The sequence below is a fragment of the Aotus nancymaae genome, unplaced genomic scaffold (assembly GCF_030222135.1).
Source record: "Aotus nancymaae isolate 86718 unplaced genomic scaffold, 86718_ANA_hifiasm-v0.15.2.pri h1tg000057l, whole genome shotgun sequence".
Lineage (NCBI taxonomy): Eukaryota > Metazoa > Chordata > Mammalia > Primates > Aotidae > Aotus > Aotus nancymaae.
Window position 1 is genome coordinate 42,675,591 of NW_026988471.1, and position 17,341 is coordinate 42,692,931.

A 17,341-nucleotide genomic window follows, 5' to 3' on the forward strand; every position below is an offset into this window, starting at 1 on the left:
ATATGCACACACCACTCAATTCCCTTTTGCTTAAAACCACTTCGAAATCAAGATAATCCAGGGACTGCTGTGGAGAGGGGCATGTAAATTATGTGGAAATCTACATCAACATCAAGATCATCAGCTGAACACCAAAGTAACTTTTATTTCATTTTTCTATTGTAAAATAAATATGGAGAATATAGTTAGCTACAGTGACACGCACACACAGACACACATACAACCTGTAAGGAGACATTAACAAGGTACACTAGTATTTCATTTAAGTGAACAATGAAATAGCTTAGGAGCCAAATTTGGCTGGCTCTCTACTTGTGGCTGATTTGTGGAAATTTTTTAGTTTACCATCGAGATGGTAAGGGCTCTGCTAACAATTATTGCTGGCAATTCAACTCTTTAGTTTTGCATTAGATTGTTAGCATCTAAGCACCAAATAAACTCCTGCCCTACACTGACTCTGATATAGTCAATCTAAACTCCAGTAGCACCAGGGGAACCCCTAAGATGGATGTGAGAAGTTCAGCAATCAAAGAGTCTCCCAAAGTGGAATGAGAGTGAATGACTCATCAGCTCTTTCTGGAGTTGAAACAGATCTCTGCTGTTTCCATGAAGTCAATTTCTTGTGTAAATCCTTTATTTCCCTCCCTAAGGACCTGAACCCTTTCTCTACTACTGTCAAGGGGTCTAGCTCTATCTTCTAGGAAGTGGCTCTGAAAATTCCAGCATCTTGCCTTTCTTTACTTCCTGAATTTTCTACCCTCCTCCCAAGTTGGATTACCTAATTTAGTAGTAACATATATAGTTTTATGCGTTTGACACTACTTCACATTACAGGCATACCTTGGCTTTAATGCACTTTATAGATGTTGTGTTATTTACAAATTGAAGGTTTGTGGTAACCCTCCCTTGAGCAAGTCTGTTGATGACATTTGTCCAACAGCATGTGCTAACTTTGTCTCTGTGTCACATTTTGGGAATTCTTGGAATATTTCAAAGTTTTTCATGATTGGTTTATCTGTTATGGTGATCTTTGTATTACTGTTGTAATTGTTTCAGGGGTGCTATGAACCATGCACACGTAAGACGGCAAACTTGAGAAATGTGTGTTCTACCGATTAGCAGTTCTTCCATCTCCTCCATCTTCCTCTCCTCAGGCCTCCTTATTCTCTGAGACATAACAGTATTGAAATTAGGCCAATTAAAAACCCTATGAGAGCCTGTAAGTATTCAAGTTAAAGGAAACGTCACATATCTCTCACTTTAAATCAAAAGCGAGAAATGATTAAGCTTAGCTTAGTGAGGAAGGCATGTCAAAAGCCGAGATAGATAGGCTGAAAGTTAGGTTTCTTGTGGCTAACGGCCAGTTGTGAATGCAAAGGAAAAGTCCTTGAAGGAAATCAAAAGTGTTACTCCACTCAACACACAAATGATAAGAAAGTGATACAGCCTTACTGCTGACATGGAGAAAGTTTTATTGGTCTGAATAGAGGATCAAACCAGCCACAACATTCCCTTAAGACAAAGCCTAATCCAGAGCAAAGGCCCTAACACTACTGAGAGAGGCAAAGAAGTTATAAAAGGAAAGTCTGAAGCTAGCAGAGGCTGGTTCAGGAGTTTTTAAGGGAAGAAGCCTTCTCCATAACATAGAAGTCCAAGGTGAAACTGCAAATGCTGATGCAGAAAATCAAGGCAGCTACACTAAACGACAAATACTCAATGCAGGTAAAACAGCCTTATATTAGATCAAAGACTTTCATAGCTAGAGAGGGAAAGTCAATGCCTGGCTTCAAAGCTTCCAAGAACAGGCTGACTCTATTTTCAATGGCTAATGCAGATGGTGACTTTAAGTTGAAGCAAACGGTCATTTACCATTCCCAAATCCTAGGGCCCTTAAGAATTACACTAAATTTACTCTGCCTGTGTTCTATAAATGGAACAACAAAGCCTGGAGGACAGCACGACTGTTTATACATGGTTTACAGAGTATTTAAAGTTCGCTGTTGAGACCTACTGCTCAGGGGAAAAAAAGATTCCTTTCAAAATATTAGCTTAGTGATAATGCATCTGGTCACCCAAGAGCTCTGAAGGAGATATACAAGGAGATTAATGTTGTTCTCAGGTGCCCTAATACAACATCCATTCTGCAGCTCATGGATCAAGCAGTAATCTTGATTTTCAGGTCTTACACATTTTGGGCTCACTTCAACAACACATATACTGAAATTGGAACAATACAGTGAGCAAATCAGTGGGCAGCAGTTGGAGAGGTGATCACAAATGAGAAATGCTAACATTTATTTTGATTACTGAGGAAACTTTGGACTGGTTTCCTTTCATATGTGATTCTCTGGCAATCAGGGAACAAACTGGTTAAAAGACCAGAATTTTAACTGGGACCTAAAAACCTTGGGCTACTTTTTAATCAAGGGGTCTGTCATTTCAAAGGAGTAGCAGGCAGGCAGAGAGAGGGTACTGAAGGAGCAAGAAGGCTGGTTAAGTGAGAGTCTCAAATTTGTAATTGTTTCAGGCAGCAGGCCTTTGGAGAGACTGAACTGATATATAAGTCCAAGAGGATTTCCAGGTCTTTCCAGGAGCCTGGGATTCTACTGAATATACCTGGACTGCTTGGAAGATGCTGAGTGGTACTTGTCAAAGTTATATGCATAATTTAGTATTTTTCTTCATATATATTTTTATCTGATATTTGAGATTACTGCCATTGAGCTGAAGACTAAGACTTACTTGACTATACTACAAGTCATTTACATAATATAGTCACTTAAATAATAAAGCCACTTAAATAATCAAATAATATAGTCAGATTAAAGGTATATTACCATAGCTTTTCATGAGGGAATTATATGCTTCTTGCTTTTCATTTAATTCAGGAATCAATTCTATCAGAGATTTCAGAGTTGATGCCTAGGAAATTAAATAAAGGTAGTATTACCAAAACCTCAAAATAACAGTGAAATAGGACATTGACAAATCAACACTATATTAAAAATTTTCAGAATAATTACAACAGAACTGCCTCTTCAATTTAGTGGACTATTTTCCCTTGTATATTAGCATTTGATATTGACTTAACGATCTACAGCTAAAACAAACCAGCATTTTTCACAAGTTAATGCAATTCCACTTACATTTCTATGAATATTTTTCTAGAATATGATAAAGATTGCTTCTTTTCTTTTACCAAGAGGTGACCATACCGAGAAGCTATGAGATCCCAAGGGTAGAAGATATAACAACCCTAACTGTAGATGCCACAACTGATGGATGAAATTGTGAAGAATTAAAACATTCTGAAGTTTTACCCACTTGACATATAAAAAAAGAGAGCATTTCTAGGATCTCACTGAAATTTGACTTGAATTCTTCCAGGAATATGTAGACTGGGCTACAGTTTTATTTCCTGTAGCGAGTGAATGCAAAACTGCTCTGCCCTAATGAATATCTGCTGAATATTTCCAGCCCTGCTCCAACATCGCTGGATAAATCAATGATGGATATATAAACATTTATGCCCTCTTCCCATCTCACCAAGAGGGGCAAAATCTGGCTTAACTATTCTACTGTTCCATTAAGTAATGGAACACTTAACAGACATCTTAAAAATCCTAGCTCCTTTTTATAGCATGTTTATTGAGTCAATCCACACCTGGACTTACAGGGCTTCTTCTATTTTAAAATCCCCTGGGAGGAATGTTCTAAGCAGATATATTGCTGTGCATTTCCCATCCCATCTCCTGGACAAGGCAACAGGCCCTTGGCACAGTCTCACATGTGGACTGACATGTGCTTTTTAGATTCCTTATACTTTTTAATAACAAATATAAAAACGTAGCCTCTCTGAAAGAAAGGGCAATTAAATATTTTCTAAGAGGGTTGTTTGTAGTAAATAAATACATAACCCACAGATGCAATGAAGCAAAATTTTTAAAGTGTAGGTATATTTAGGGAAAGTGTGTAGAAATTAAGGAAAATGGAGACCTCCCAAACTGGACACAGCCTAATAATGTTTCAAATAAAACAAGCATCATGGTTGGCACGTGGTTTGAAACTCCATAAAGAACCCAAATAAACTAAGAATGTAGTTTCTGGTGTACAAGGGGTAAAATCAGATCTAAGAAAAGTTTTTTTGAAATTTAATTTTATTCTTACTGTTAAACATCAAAAGAGAATTTAATATACCTAGTATGTACCCACAGAATTTTTTTAAATAATAAAAAATTTTTAAAAAGGATTCGGTTCTATTGCACACCCCACCCCTTTTCTAGTGTAAATAAGGTAATTGTACAAATTAGAACATTAATTTATGTCTCCATATCAATTTGAAAGCCAAGTGGCTCATTTACCTGATAAATGCTCAAAAGTCGCCAGGTGATGGGAGACACTCTGGAGTGTATGTTTCCCTTGGCAGTACTTCTGCACTGCTGAATGTACCAAAGTGACCTAAGCAACATAATTTTAATCTTCTATTTCTTTATTATTATTATTATTTTTAGTAGAGACAGGATTTTGCCATGTTGGCCAGGCTGGTATCAAATTCCTGACTTTAAGAGATCCACCCACCTTGGCCTCCCAAATTGTTGGGATTACAGGTGCGAGCTACCATGCCGGGCCTAATTTTCCAGTTCTAAGGGCCTTTTCTTGGGTCTCTCAATGCATAACTGCGTAAGTAGGGAATTCCTGCATGAAATTGTTTTACATTTCCAGTACAGCTAAAAGCCAAAACTCACTCTATCAATATCCTATAAAAGTAAGTAAAGTAGAGACAAGCAAAGTCTTGAATTTCTATAGTGTTCTCAAATAACGTCCTGACCAACAGGCTCTTATGTTAAATTCAATACTTCTGAGCAAGACACGTATAGCATCATTGATTTGTTAGCAAATAAAGCACAGTACCTTTCCTGGTTTTCTAGAATTCCTAATAAAGAACACCAACAAAATCGAGGTTTGTTCAGCAATTGCACCACATCTCTAAAAATTAAAACATTAATCAGTAAGTGAAGGTTTCTGATAAACAAGCGGATCAAAGTGAATATTTCCAATTAAGAAAGTTCACAATAATACAGTAGTGTATTATTATCAACAGGAAGGCCTAATAGTCAACTATTATTTTTTAAGGCAAGAAAACAAGTGCAAGCTATGCCAAGCTTTGGTGAAAGCTGTCCTTGGCACTGCAAGTATAAAGTTTGTTTAAAAAGAAAGGGGAAAAATTAAACTAATGCTTCAACAACCACAGAATAAGGTTTAGGACTGCAAAGAAAGAGGGAAAAAAAGAAACACTATTCCTCTCCAATTATACTGCCAAGCATTCACAAGTGAGCTAGGGATCATAAGGTTAATTATACATTTAATAAGGTGTCAGGGAGATAACTGCTCGTTTCTTTATAAAAATTAAAATGTACAAAGCAAGTTCTCTTTAAAGTATAATTACCTACACTTATGCATACAAAAGGACTGATTTCAATCTCTCTATTTTATAAAAGGCTTTCATTGCAACAGACAGCCAGCGCTTGAGAAAGAGACCAAAGTTAAACTAAAAAAAAAAGTTTATATGACAGACCAGATAAATCAAGTGTCTATCCAATCTTAGATGCTATAGTAAAATCAAATATGGCAAGACAATATTTTAGTTTATACTCATCATAGATGTCATCCTTTTAAGATTCTAAAAGAACATTGCTCTTTCAAAGCTTTAAAACACTGTCAATACTAAAACGAATAGTATACAAAGAACTTTTTGGGGACACACAGAACATTTACATTATAAACTGATGTTTCTGACATCTGTGAATAAAGTATTCTTCGCTACAGCAAGAATAATCTTTTACTGTTTGACAAGCAGCAAAGGATGCGTGAAGGGTTTATCATCTGAAACCCCAGTCTAGTGATGAGATGGCAAACAGAAAGACTCTGCTGTGGCATCAACACTCAGCTACCACCGAGAGCCCTTCCGTGAGGCCACTGCAGGTAGTGCAGTTCTTCTTGAGGGAGCAGGCGCCATCCTTGCTGCCACCCACCCAGGCTGCTGTCAATCGTGTTCTCCAAGAAAAGCCTTGATGATTATGGCACAGAATAAGGTAGATGAAGTGCCCACTGCCAGTTTCTAAAGAACTATCAAAAGGATGTGTTAAAACTGATTGCATACCATCATGTGTATAATTAGATATACACATGCTTATTATACCCCAGTAGGTACTTAGATTTGTACATATGACGATAAAGCATGAGTGTGTTCCTTTTTTTTTAGGAACACACTGAAGAAAGCAAGATAAAACAATTTTAAAAGTCCTGAAATCCCTATCATAAACTGCCTTTTCCTTAAAATTCAAAGGGAGAAAAAAGTAAGCCAAACAAAACAAGAAAATTCCCAATGAACTGGAATTTTTCTTCTCCAGCAACAAAAGTTAGAGCCTGAGAACCAGTGCTAATTCACCCTTTATAAAACTGTTAACAGAGACACAATTTTTCAGAAATTTCTTTTAAAAATGGCTTGGATTCTACTGTCAAATTAGATGAACTTTAAGGAACAAAACTGGAGCTCAAGCACATGGGGACAGTTTTACCTTCCCTATCTACTACTTAAGATCTTTCGCAGCTGGTAAAAATGTAAGTGAATATAATACTATTTACTATCAGAAATTGGTCCCAAGCCTCAATTTGACACAGGGAGTCTACACAAACACAGCCGTTGGCAGGATCACGGTGACTGTTTGACTGCCACCTGCTGGGAAGGGGCTCCCGGCGGTGCCTGTTTGTGTACGTTGCTGGTGGCAGCTCCAATCACCCACCGTTCTGTCGGCACTTGGTGTAGCTTTATATTTAGTGCTGTTAAAATGGCATGAATGCAGTTGTCTCCTTCCCTGAAGATTGCTAATTTAACTCAGAGTGTGGGCCACAGAGACCTGCATTTGTCATTTAACATGTCTGTGACACAGAAGTGAATAGAAAGCATATTCAACTCTTAATAAACCTTGAATAAGGCACTGAGAATGTCTGAGTATTCAAGTGAGAAGCTGTACTTGAAAAGCAAACATTTTCTACTTTTTGTTTGCAAACTGTGTTGCCATGGTGATGCACAGTATCTACAGCATTTGAGAAATTAAAGTAGAAAATCAAAGAAATTGTTGTTTTGCGTTACCTATCTGCACAGAAACATTTGTCTTTAATGATTTCAGCAAAACTCATTGACCCTACCTCCCTCCACCTTAATTCTAAGGATCTGATATCTTTAAAACCAGCAACCTAAAATTGACCTCCAGTCCTTGTCATGCCACCCTGATTCACACCGAATTTAAATAGGCTAGTTGCATACCACACTTAATTTCCAGTATTCCACCACACACCTATGTCTAGTAATTTCTCAATTTACTTCTTGCAAACCTTGGGCCCCACCGCTCCGTCAGTGGAAGGTCATTACCTGTAGGAGGGCTCTGGCATCATCCACCTTGCCTGCCTCCACAAGTTGAAGGAAAAAATCAGTGACAGGTTTGTAAATTGCAAACTGATTGGCCAATCTCTCTGCCATGATGCTTACTGGAAAAATGAAAGGTAAGAAAAATCTTTCATTAAACAGTGGTAAAACTCACTCACCAAAGAAATTTGGTCTAGTCTCACTAGAAAGAAAATGTGCTCTTGTGTTCTTTAGCATAAACAACTAACTTACTCTTTTCAACTGCTGGTTGCAACTGCTCCTCTAATACTTTTCTGAATAAGTACGCAAAGCCAAAGTACTGAGGTTCCATAACTTGATTCTCTGAAGTAAGCATATTTTCAATGTTTTCTATTGCAACATCTATGTTATTGCTATTAAAAAAAAAGCGCAAAATAAATTATTTAAACATTTGCTTTTATATTAATATTGCAGGCAGTTTTAAGTATGAGAACTTCCTTTTAGATCCACTCATGCTAACACTTCAGGAAAAAAATGAAATACATTTACAATTAACCAGATAAAAACACTATGCAACTGAAACCCAATCACATTTAAGCAGCAAAAACAATCACCAGGTGCTTCGTGCTACAGTGGTTGCTTATTTTACTTCACAGCAGTTGAAATAGTTGCTTGGTTTTTGATTGTTTATTTTTTGAGACAGAGTCTTGCTCTGTTGCCCAGGCTGGAGTGCAGTGGTGTGATCTTGGCTCACTGCAACCTCTGCCTCCCAGGTTCAAGTGATTCTCTTGCCTCAGCCTCCCTGAGTAACTGGGACTACAGGTGCATGCTAGCATGCCCAGCTAATATTGTGTATTTTTTTTTTTAATAGAGATGGGGTTTTACCGTGTTAGCCAGGATGTTCTCAATCTCCTGACCTCATGATCCACCCGCCTCGGCCTCCCAAAGTGCTGGGATTACAGGTGTGAGCCACCATACCTGGCTAATTGCTTGTTACAACAATGATCTACAGACAAGATCAAACAACTATATACAGGAGAATTAATGAAGATGACTTAAAAAATACTGTATCTTAAAGATTTAACTTAATTTTGCCACTCTTTGGATATAAAACGAAAACTTGTATAAATGCTACAATTTTGGCTTCATGATCCACAACTGGTCACTACAGCATAAAAATAGTATATATAACATCCCAGGATTCTTAAAGATGCTGATGATGTTTCAAAAGGCACATCTGCATGTCTCTAACTTACAGTTGCCTCTATTTCTTTTTGCCAGGTATTATACATTTAGAAAATCCTCAATTCATACTAAAAATCTCAGGAAAAAATATCTACACACTTTACATTGAAAAACATCAGTTACATGGTCTTATGTAGCAAGTTATGGTAAAAATTATCTCTATGACTATCTTTTTGGTTAAGGTAATCTATAATGGTTACCTTGTTGTTAGGATATGGCATACTAAATCTAATTAGTCAATATTGTATTGAAATTATTACATTAAACATAGGAATTCTCTAAAAATGAATACTGTTACAATATATTTTTCCATAAGTTTTAAAGAATATGTTCTCCAAATCATATAAAACTGTGTTTATATGGTAACACTTTAAAATTCGCCCAGTTCTTAAGTGAATAATTTCCTCAATCTTCTAATTGAAAACAATCAGTTTCTTATTAAAGGAAAGCTCTATTTGGGGAAATAAGTTTGAAAATGTCAAAACAAAACATAACTGTTCCCCTATGCAAAGAAAGAACAAACGAAAACCCTAGAGAAGCAAACACTGTATTTTAATATTATGTCCCATTAAATGTATGTAAGATTACTAAAGAATATTTTTTCTAAAAGCATATAAAGAGTATCAAATTCCATAATTATCTCCACGAATTTTTAACTTCAGCAAAGCACTTTGCTAGGGAGCTTAATAAAATCAAGTCCTTATTTACTTCTAACAGGGGTAATTCTCAAAAGGAGTCTAGAGATGGTGGTAAGAAAATCAGCTCTAAATACCTCCCTTTTTGTGAGAGTGTATGTTCACAGGTTGGGTAAGGAATATGAATATGGAAATGTACATTTTTAACAAGCTCGCGGGGCCCTCTGCTTCACAATATTCTACTAGTGTCCCTGTTAAATATTACTGACAAACAGATGAGATCATTTTTCATTTTTGAACCAAGTGTTTTGACAACAAGAGGTCTGGCATGTATACACAGGAATAAGAAAGGTTATCAACTGTGGAGCAAGATTTATGAATTTGGTAAATGCTGTTTATTCTAAGGTAAAGATAAAACACATTTTTCAACATATAATTATTCCCTAATAGGGAAGAATCAGCAACTAGTATCAACATTTCCTCTGCAGTTGATACGGTTTCCACGTGCCTAAAAGTTTCCAAAAGGGTGGTATCCGAGGAATGCCCATTCTAGTGGCCAATGAAGGAAAAGAAGGCTGGCAAATACTTACTTCTTTATTTGTGCCAAAGCAATGTTATTGATGAAAACCATACGTGAAAGTCCAATGGACTCTTCGAGCCCATTTACCATCTTCTGAACTGCTTCTATATTTTCTACATCACCCTTCATGGCCAACGCCTGGATCAGGCGGGTCACTGCTAGCTGAGAAGGGGTCTGCTGCTGATCCAACGCTGTTTTTAGTGTTGTCAGAGCCTCTAAAATACAAGAGCAGGAGACAGGGCATTTCTTGTGTGACCTGTGCTGATTTTAATGCATTTTGAAAACCAGCTTTTAAATATGAGCACCAAATGGCCATACACAAAAAGCTATGAATAATTAATTCTAGATTACAGAAAATATTAATACTTCATGAGATACCCCCCAAAATTATTTACTTGACCATATAAGATGTTAGAGGCCAGAGAAATTTCTTCAATTCACAGAGAAAATACAAATGTTACTGACAATAGGAGTTCCATTTATGATAACATTTAGTGACTAATTTCAAGAAAGTTGATAAGTTCAAATGAATATAAATAAGAAAGATTTCCTAAAAATTAAGAGTTTCCAAAAATGTTTGACTTCTATCCATGTTCATACTTTCCCAGATTTTATTAACTCAAAGATTAAATGATTATCAAAAACAATATCCCAATGATGCTCTCCCTCTAGGATCAATGTTTCAAACTGAAACAGTCAACTTTCACAGCAACAAGTTTATTTTCTTGCACTAATTAAAAAAAAATACAGCCCAGAGAAAACACAAATGAATACAGACAGTCTGATTTACGACGGGTTTATGGGGTAATAAATGCACTTCTAACTTATGATGAATTTATCCAGACTTAGCCCTACCAGTAAGTTGAGCAGCATCTGTATAATCAATGGAGTTTTGTTTGTATGTTTTTTTTTTTTGAAGTATCATACTTTCAAGTACTTGATTCTAAATAACTATGGATTTTCCTTCTAGTTAACTGACTCATACAACTGCAGCAAAATCGTGACATGAAATAAAGTGGCAGACTGAGGAGTAGCATAACAATCACCCCTACCATTACGGAAGAAAACTCAAGAGCTTTACAGCAACTAAAGGAATGTCACTTAGACAAAACTAAGATTCTCAAAACAGCTTTCCAAATAAGAACAACTTAGCTTTACAAAAGAATAGGGAAAGGGTATTAATTAAAGTCTACTAAAAATACAGTGGAAAGACATGATGAATTTGGTGTTCATTAGTGAATAAACAATTTAGATTTATTTGAAATCTACAATCTAAATCATTCTCAAATGTTAAAAAAAGGAAAACAGTTTAAAAAGCATAATCAATAAAAATTTAAAAATACACATGCATATATATATATATGAAACAAAAAAGTTTTTATGCTATTTAAAAACTCTATAGTAAGCTTGATAAAATCTTGTTAATGGATGATCATACACAGATACTAACTTATAATAATAGTCTTATTAGCCAAGAATATTGTCAGCTAGGAAGGATAGTCCCACAGTAGGTCAAAACAATTACAAAAATAAGATTAATGGCAGCGATGACAGTAACTCAAACTTATTGAGCATTTACTATATACTAGGCACAGCAGTAAGCAGCTACACTCACAACTACCCTGTCGAGACAAGTACCACTTTTACAGATGAGACAACTGGGCACAGAGACTAAATAATTTCCCCAAGGTCGAAGTCGTATTTTTAGACAAGACCTGAAGATTCCAACAATCCCAGAGCTGTCGTCTGAGTGCGTGCATGCATGAGAAAGCAGAAGCTGGGGAGGACAGACCATTTCACGTCCGTCCAAGGGTAGCGCAGGACCTTGTGACCTAAATCCTATTCTCATATAAGGATCGCCTTCTGTACAGTTAAGGACTTAAGGGACACCAAAAATGTTACCCATCCAGATCCCTCCCCCCAGGTCCTTTCCCAATGTCACTCAATTTCAACATTTACTCAATTACTCACTAGTGATACTGATCACACAAGTGCCAGGTATCAGCTATTAATATTCACCAACAGTATTATCAAATTACAGTAAAATTTAATCGGCCTTATTTTTAATTCCTGCTTTAGATGGGGTTGAGAAAAAGAAACCTAAAAGAGAAAGGCAGAAGAATGGAAGGGGATTTTCAAAAATCAAGAGCTCTCATCAGCCATGGAGCAAAAGAAGATGGGAAAAGGGCAAACATCACTCCTGTCCTCACTGATGATCATTCTACTCCAACAACAGGTTTGCGGTGATATGCTCAGGATGAGGGGTAGGGTAGGGTAGGGGTGGAGGAGTCAATGCAGGAACAGTGGGCTCAGGGCTCCTGCTCTCAGGCAACCTCCAGTTGAGCTGAACAGCTCAGAAGAGTAGACAAGAAATTATACCAGGTCCTTTCCTGTAGCTTACACAGGGTACCTAACATAATAATAAAGGGTACCAGTCAAGCTGAAGAAATTTAGGTGAGGTTCAGGTGAAAAATGAAGCCCCTAAAATTAGAAAAGTGTTTTGTTCTAATCTCCCTGTCTACAGAAACAAGTTATTTATGACAATGAGCTTATTTATATGGGGAGCAAGTTTAACTTTTCATTGTTTCAAAATTGTTTATCATATTATTACATAAAATACTAACATGACATAAAGTCTTTTTTAGGGGGCTGGGGAAGGGTTTCACTCTTGCCCAGGCTGAGTGCAGTGGCACCATTATGGCTCATGGCATTCTCGACCTCCTGGGATCAAGTGATTTTCCCACCTCAGCCTCCTGAGTAGCTGGAACTACAGGCACACACCACCATGCCTGGCTATTTAAAAATTTTTTTGGAGAGACTGAGTCTCAATATGTTGCCCAGGCTGGTCCTGAACTCCTGGAGTCAAGCAATCCTCCTGCCATAGCCTCCCAAAGTGCTGGGATTACAGATGTGAGCCACTGTGCCTAGCCACAAAAGCCTGGGCACAAAAACGATTTTCTATTGGAAATAAAGTGAAAGTTTTTCAAGTTTTAACAAGCCCTACGCTACTCAATTATGACTTAAGACTGTCCAAAATTTTGACTCTCTAGCTAGATGAGTCCTGCCTGTGGAATGCTGAGGTGAAACTTCTGCAAAGGGAGAAATTCCCACTTACACATTCAGTACTAATCGATTAGGAAGACAGCTAAAGACCAGTACATTTAGGTATTATAAGCAACACTAAAGCCGCACAATTAAACAACTTCCTCTCAGGGATGTGAAATTTTTATAAACATGCAGCCTGGCCACAGTGGCTCATGCCTGTAATCCCAGCACTTTGGGAGGCTGAGGTGGGAGGATCACTTGAGGTCAGGAGTTCGAGACCAGCCTGGCCAACACGGTGAAACCCCATCTCTACTGAAAATACAAAAATTAGCCGCGCATGGTGGTGGGCGCCTATAATCCCAGCAACCCAGGAGGCAGAGGTTGCAGTGAGCCAAGATCCCACCACTGTACTCCGGGTGACAGAATGAGACCCTGTCTCATCAAAAACAAAATAAAACAACCCCAAAACATGCAGTGAGGAATAATACCACTATTACAGACAGAGGAAGCAATGGGGTTGCGTTTCCAGAGCTTTTTCAGCCTTCCTTGAATATCTCTTAAGTGGGTTTTGTTATATTGGCAAAACTTCAGTATCATTGTATTGACTCAAATTCAAATGTAAATGTTAAAGTGGAAAGCTACTTACCTAAATTTAAGAGATTTACCATAGTCTCCCTTGGGAGATCATTCATAAGACCTCCACATCCAAATTCATCCCACTGACAACTCATAAACAGCCTCTACCAAACCAATAAAAAATAGCCCCTACCCCAATCCTCCCCAAAGTTATGTCCACATCTTTCGGGTGTCATTCTCTTAACATTATTTTGAAAACTCTAAACTTCAAACAAACACTGTATTTTATCGCGCTTGGTATTATGAACTATTAAAAAAGTATTAGATTAAGTTTTAAAAATCAATATTATAATCATTTGGTGCACAATCCTACACATTTAACACTCAATTTAACTCATTTGCTATCTCACACACAACCAACACAATATGCAAGAAACAACTGCTGGGGATTGTTTCAGATGCTCTAAAGTATGTTAATTTCCAAAGCAAAATGACTTGTGCTGTGAATTTTAACGCACTTGAAAGCCTGTACTTTCTCTCGTTCTGGAACACAAATTTTGCATGTCTGAAGAGCTGCGATTCATCTTAAGAAAACCCATCTTGTGTTAAATGGAATGGAAACTGGACTAAGTGGTCAAATGACAAGTACATTCATATTCAAGCTGTATTATAAATGCATGTACAGTAATTTACGTCTCTCAGCTACCACAAAAGGCTCTTGATAAGCAGGTAATTTGCTAAATGGACTCCTTTATCCAAGTATTCGAAGGGCGTTACAAGAAAAATCTGCAGAGGCATTAATGTGACGTAAAGGTCAAGCATTGTGACATACCTTTCAAATAATCCCGCCTAACTTGCGTTATGATGAGGAGGCTGTTGGCAGCATCGTTCAGTGTGAAGCCCTTGATGTGGGTCTCCGCGCTAAAAGAAGCAGACATTTAGAAAGGAATTACTGACATGCTTCTGATACGATAATAAATGGTTGAGCACCAAGGTGAAATTATAAAAACTACTGTTCGTATGTTAAAAATATTGCTGCAAAATATCGACCTGGAGACAGCTTTTGTGTTATCCTGTCAATGGTTATAGAAGGATAATTTTTTTTTGCATTCTGACAGATGACAAAGTTGGAAATGAGCAACAAAAGAAACAAAGTACAAGATTTTTTTTAAACAATCGGTTCAGATTCTTGAATGCTGACATATTAGATGACTAAAATAACTGCGTGCCCCGCATTGTTCTGCCGTATCCTAAGCTGGATACTTTTTCCTTTTTTTCTACATTCACCTTAATTATAAAATACAAAACTCTTCTTCCAGAAACAAAACTGAACATTTATTTTCAGCACTGTACATTTTAAATATAAACTAAAGCAGATTGCTAACACTGTATCATTTGGTCAATTCATTTTCAAATTTCTGCCATCTAGATTCATAGTTTTTGAAGCTGAACATACTGCAGAACTCAAACTATTGGTACTTAAAAAATTTCACGCAACCATTTTCCCCCAGCCTTAAGTTTGAAAAAAACCTCAACTTTTAAAACTCAAGAGCGAAAAATCCCTTGACTTTTCACTAAAACCTACAGGAGTAAAAAAAGCAAAATGAAACAACAACAAAAACAAACAGAAAACTCCAAAACCTAGCTGGATTTCTGTTTGCTACACTGTTTGCACATTTCCTGTGATGAAATTTCAGCATCCTTAATACTCCCAGAGTTCATCTCTGGATTACAAAACCTAAACAGGTCAAAAGGAGCAAAAGCAATTGCTGCCATTTGCCTTATCAAGCTCAGTGATGACCTTGCTGCCAACAACAGCCTGCCCCGCCAACATGGACATATAAGCTGCACAGATTGCAACGAAAGCAGGGTCACTGCTAAATTATTCTCATCAATCCCAAGAAAATCCTCCAGAGAAACTACGGCATGCCCATCCTCTCAGTCACTTTCAGCCTCTAAGGTTCACCGCTGCAGTCCCTGGACACAGGATTTTCTTATTCCGCTGACCAATCCTCTTAATCCCACCAAAGCACCCATTGCTCAGTTTGACTTTTCTCCTTTGTCCCATCTGTCAAAGCTCTTAAGTCAACAACTCATGCATGAGGCTACGAATTGCACAAAGGATTTACTTTCTCGATCTTTAGCATGATTAAATAAAAATTAGACACTATTAAAAGCTCGCTTCTTATGCCTATATTATTACATGTATTATATACCATATTAACTTAAAAATATTCACCTAAAATCCATTAAAACCACAAGGTAACAAAACTTCTCTTTTAACTGACATTAAGTATGAACTACAAACTTTTCAAAAACCTCAAAGCCTATAACGTTATTTTTTAATAATCTCTTCCTGTCTCAAGAAGCTGCCTGCTCACTACAAATATGAAAGTAGAGATAAATATCAGGAAGAAGGAACCCCAGATCTATTCTATAATAACATATCCTACATATGCAGAAACTGATCACAACCAAAACAGATTCCAAAGTAGCAAAAGGAAAAATTTCAAAAAGTTGCAAGCAGAGATCTTTGCATTGGAATCATTCATACAATGCAATACAAGAAATTTACTTTTGACTCATAATTTTGATCTTTCCTTCTGGAAAAAATCGAGTCCAGAGCTGTCAAATCAAACTTCCTGTGATGATGGGAATATTCTTCACTTGTGTTGTCCAATACGGTTAGCCACTAGCCACATGGCTCTCTGATGAAGAAACAGAAATCTTAATTTTATTTTATTTTAACTAATTTAGATGTAAGCAGTCACATATGGCTAGTGGTTACTGAACTGGACAGCACAGAATTCTAGACATTTTCTTTTTAGAACTGTCAAAGGGAAAAAAATTACAGGGGAAAATGAGTACCCATCTTTCAATTTACAATCAGCTGCAAAAATTAAACTATCTTAACCAAAGAAGATAATATTATAGGTAAACTTTCACATTGGACATTTCAGAGAATTATTGTTCTGAAATGACAGTATTTCAAATTTAAGAAGGAAGTTTTGTTGCCTTACGGTTTTAATGGATTTTAGGCAATATTTTTAAGTTAATATGATATAATACATGTAATAATATAGGTATGAGAAGTGAGCTTTCATGTAAGCCATGACTGTGTGCTTACATAACACGCACAAAGGACATTAGTTGATGATTATATTACTTCAGATAACAAAAACTGACCAATTCAATAAAAATCATCAATGACAGATTTAGCATTATTTCCAAAAAGAATGATACAGGAAGCCAAGAGGAACGAGAGAAAAGTAGCACTTTTCAGTGCTACTCTGAAAAGATAAAGTGGGGCTGTTGTTAAATGATTCCTAAATTCCCTAAGAATATGGTTTAATGTTAGCAGAGATTTAAAATAAGAGCGTATATCCCTTACTGCTCTTTGAACGAGTGGTTTCCCTCCCTTGAAGGAATTCACTACAGATAAATTATTTTGAAACATGAGGAAACTAAAAAAAAAAAAAAAGTTGGTTTATTGAACATTTTTAAAAGGCAGCCATTCTTATTACTTTTGAGGTTTCCTGGCTTATTTGGAAGGCTTGTTAATAAAATTGAAGAAATCTTACTAGAGGTCAAGTATCTGTAACACATTGGATGACAACAAAGGGAAAATTTAAATGACATTTTTGTTCATAGGAAAACTATGTTTTTTTTTGGTTTTTTTTTTTTGAGACAGAGTCTCACTCTGTTGCCTGGGCTGGAGCACAGCAGCGCAATTTTGGCTCACTGCAACCTCCACCTCCCGGATTCAAGCCATTCTCCTGCTCCAGCCTCCCAATTAACTAAGATTACAGTGCACCACCACATCTGGCTAATCTTCTGTATTTTTATTAGAGACGG

General features: G+C 36.8%; 1 protein-coding gene across 1 annotated transcript in view; it reads right to left on the reverse strand.

Moving 5' to 3' along the window:
• LRPPRC (leucine rich pentatricopeptide repeat containing) overlaps positions 1 to 17,341 on the reverse strand; it is a 114,288-nt gene that overhangs the window by 1,642 nt on the left and 95,305 nt on the right. Inside the window, exons 31-36 of the mRNA XM_012450601.3 lie at positions 14,319 to 14,407; positions 9,876 to 10,080; positions 7,679 to 7,818; positions 7,433 to 7,548; positions 4,912 to 4,986; positions 2,838 to 2,922 (exon numbers count right to left, since the gene is read on the reverse strand). Of these exons, the coding sequence (XP_012306024.2) occupies positions 2,838 to 2,922; positions 4,912 to 4,986; positions 7,433 to 7,548; positions 7,679 to 7,818; positions 9,876 to 10,080; positions 14,319 to 14,407 (710 nt within the window). The remainder of the gene's footprint in view (positions 1 to 2,837; positions 2,923 to 4,911; positions 4,987 to 7,432; positions 7,549 to 7,678; positions 7,819 to 9,875; positions 10,081 to 14,318; positions 14,408 to 17,341) is intronic.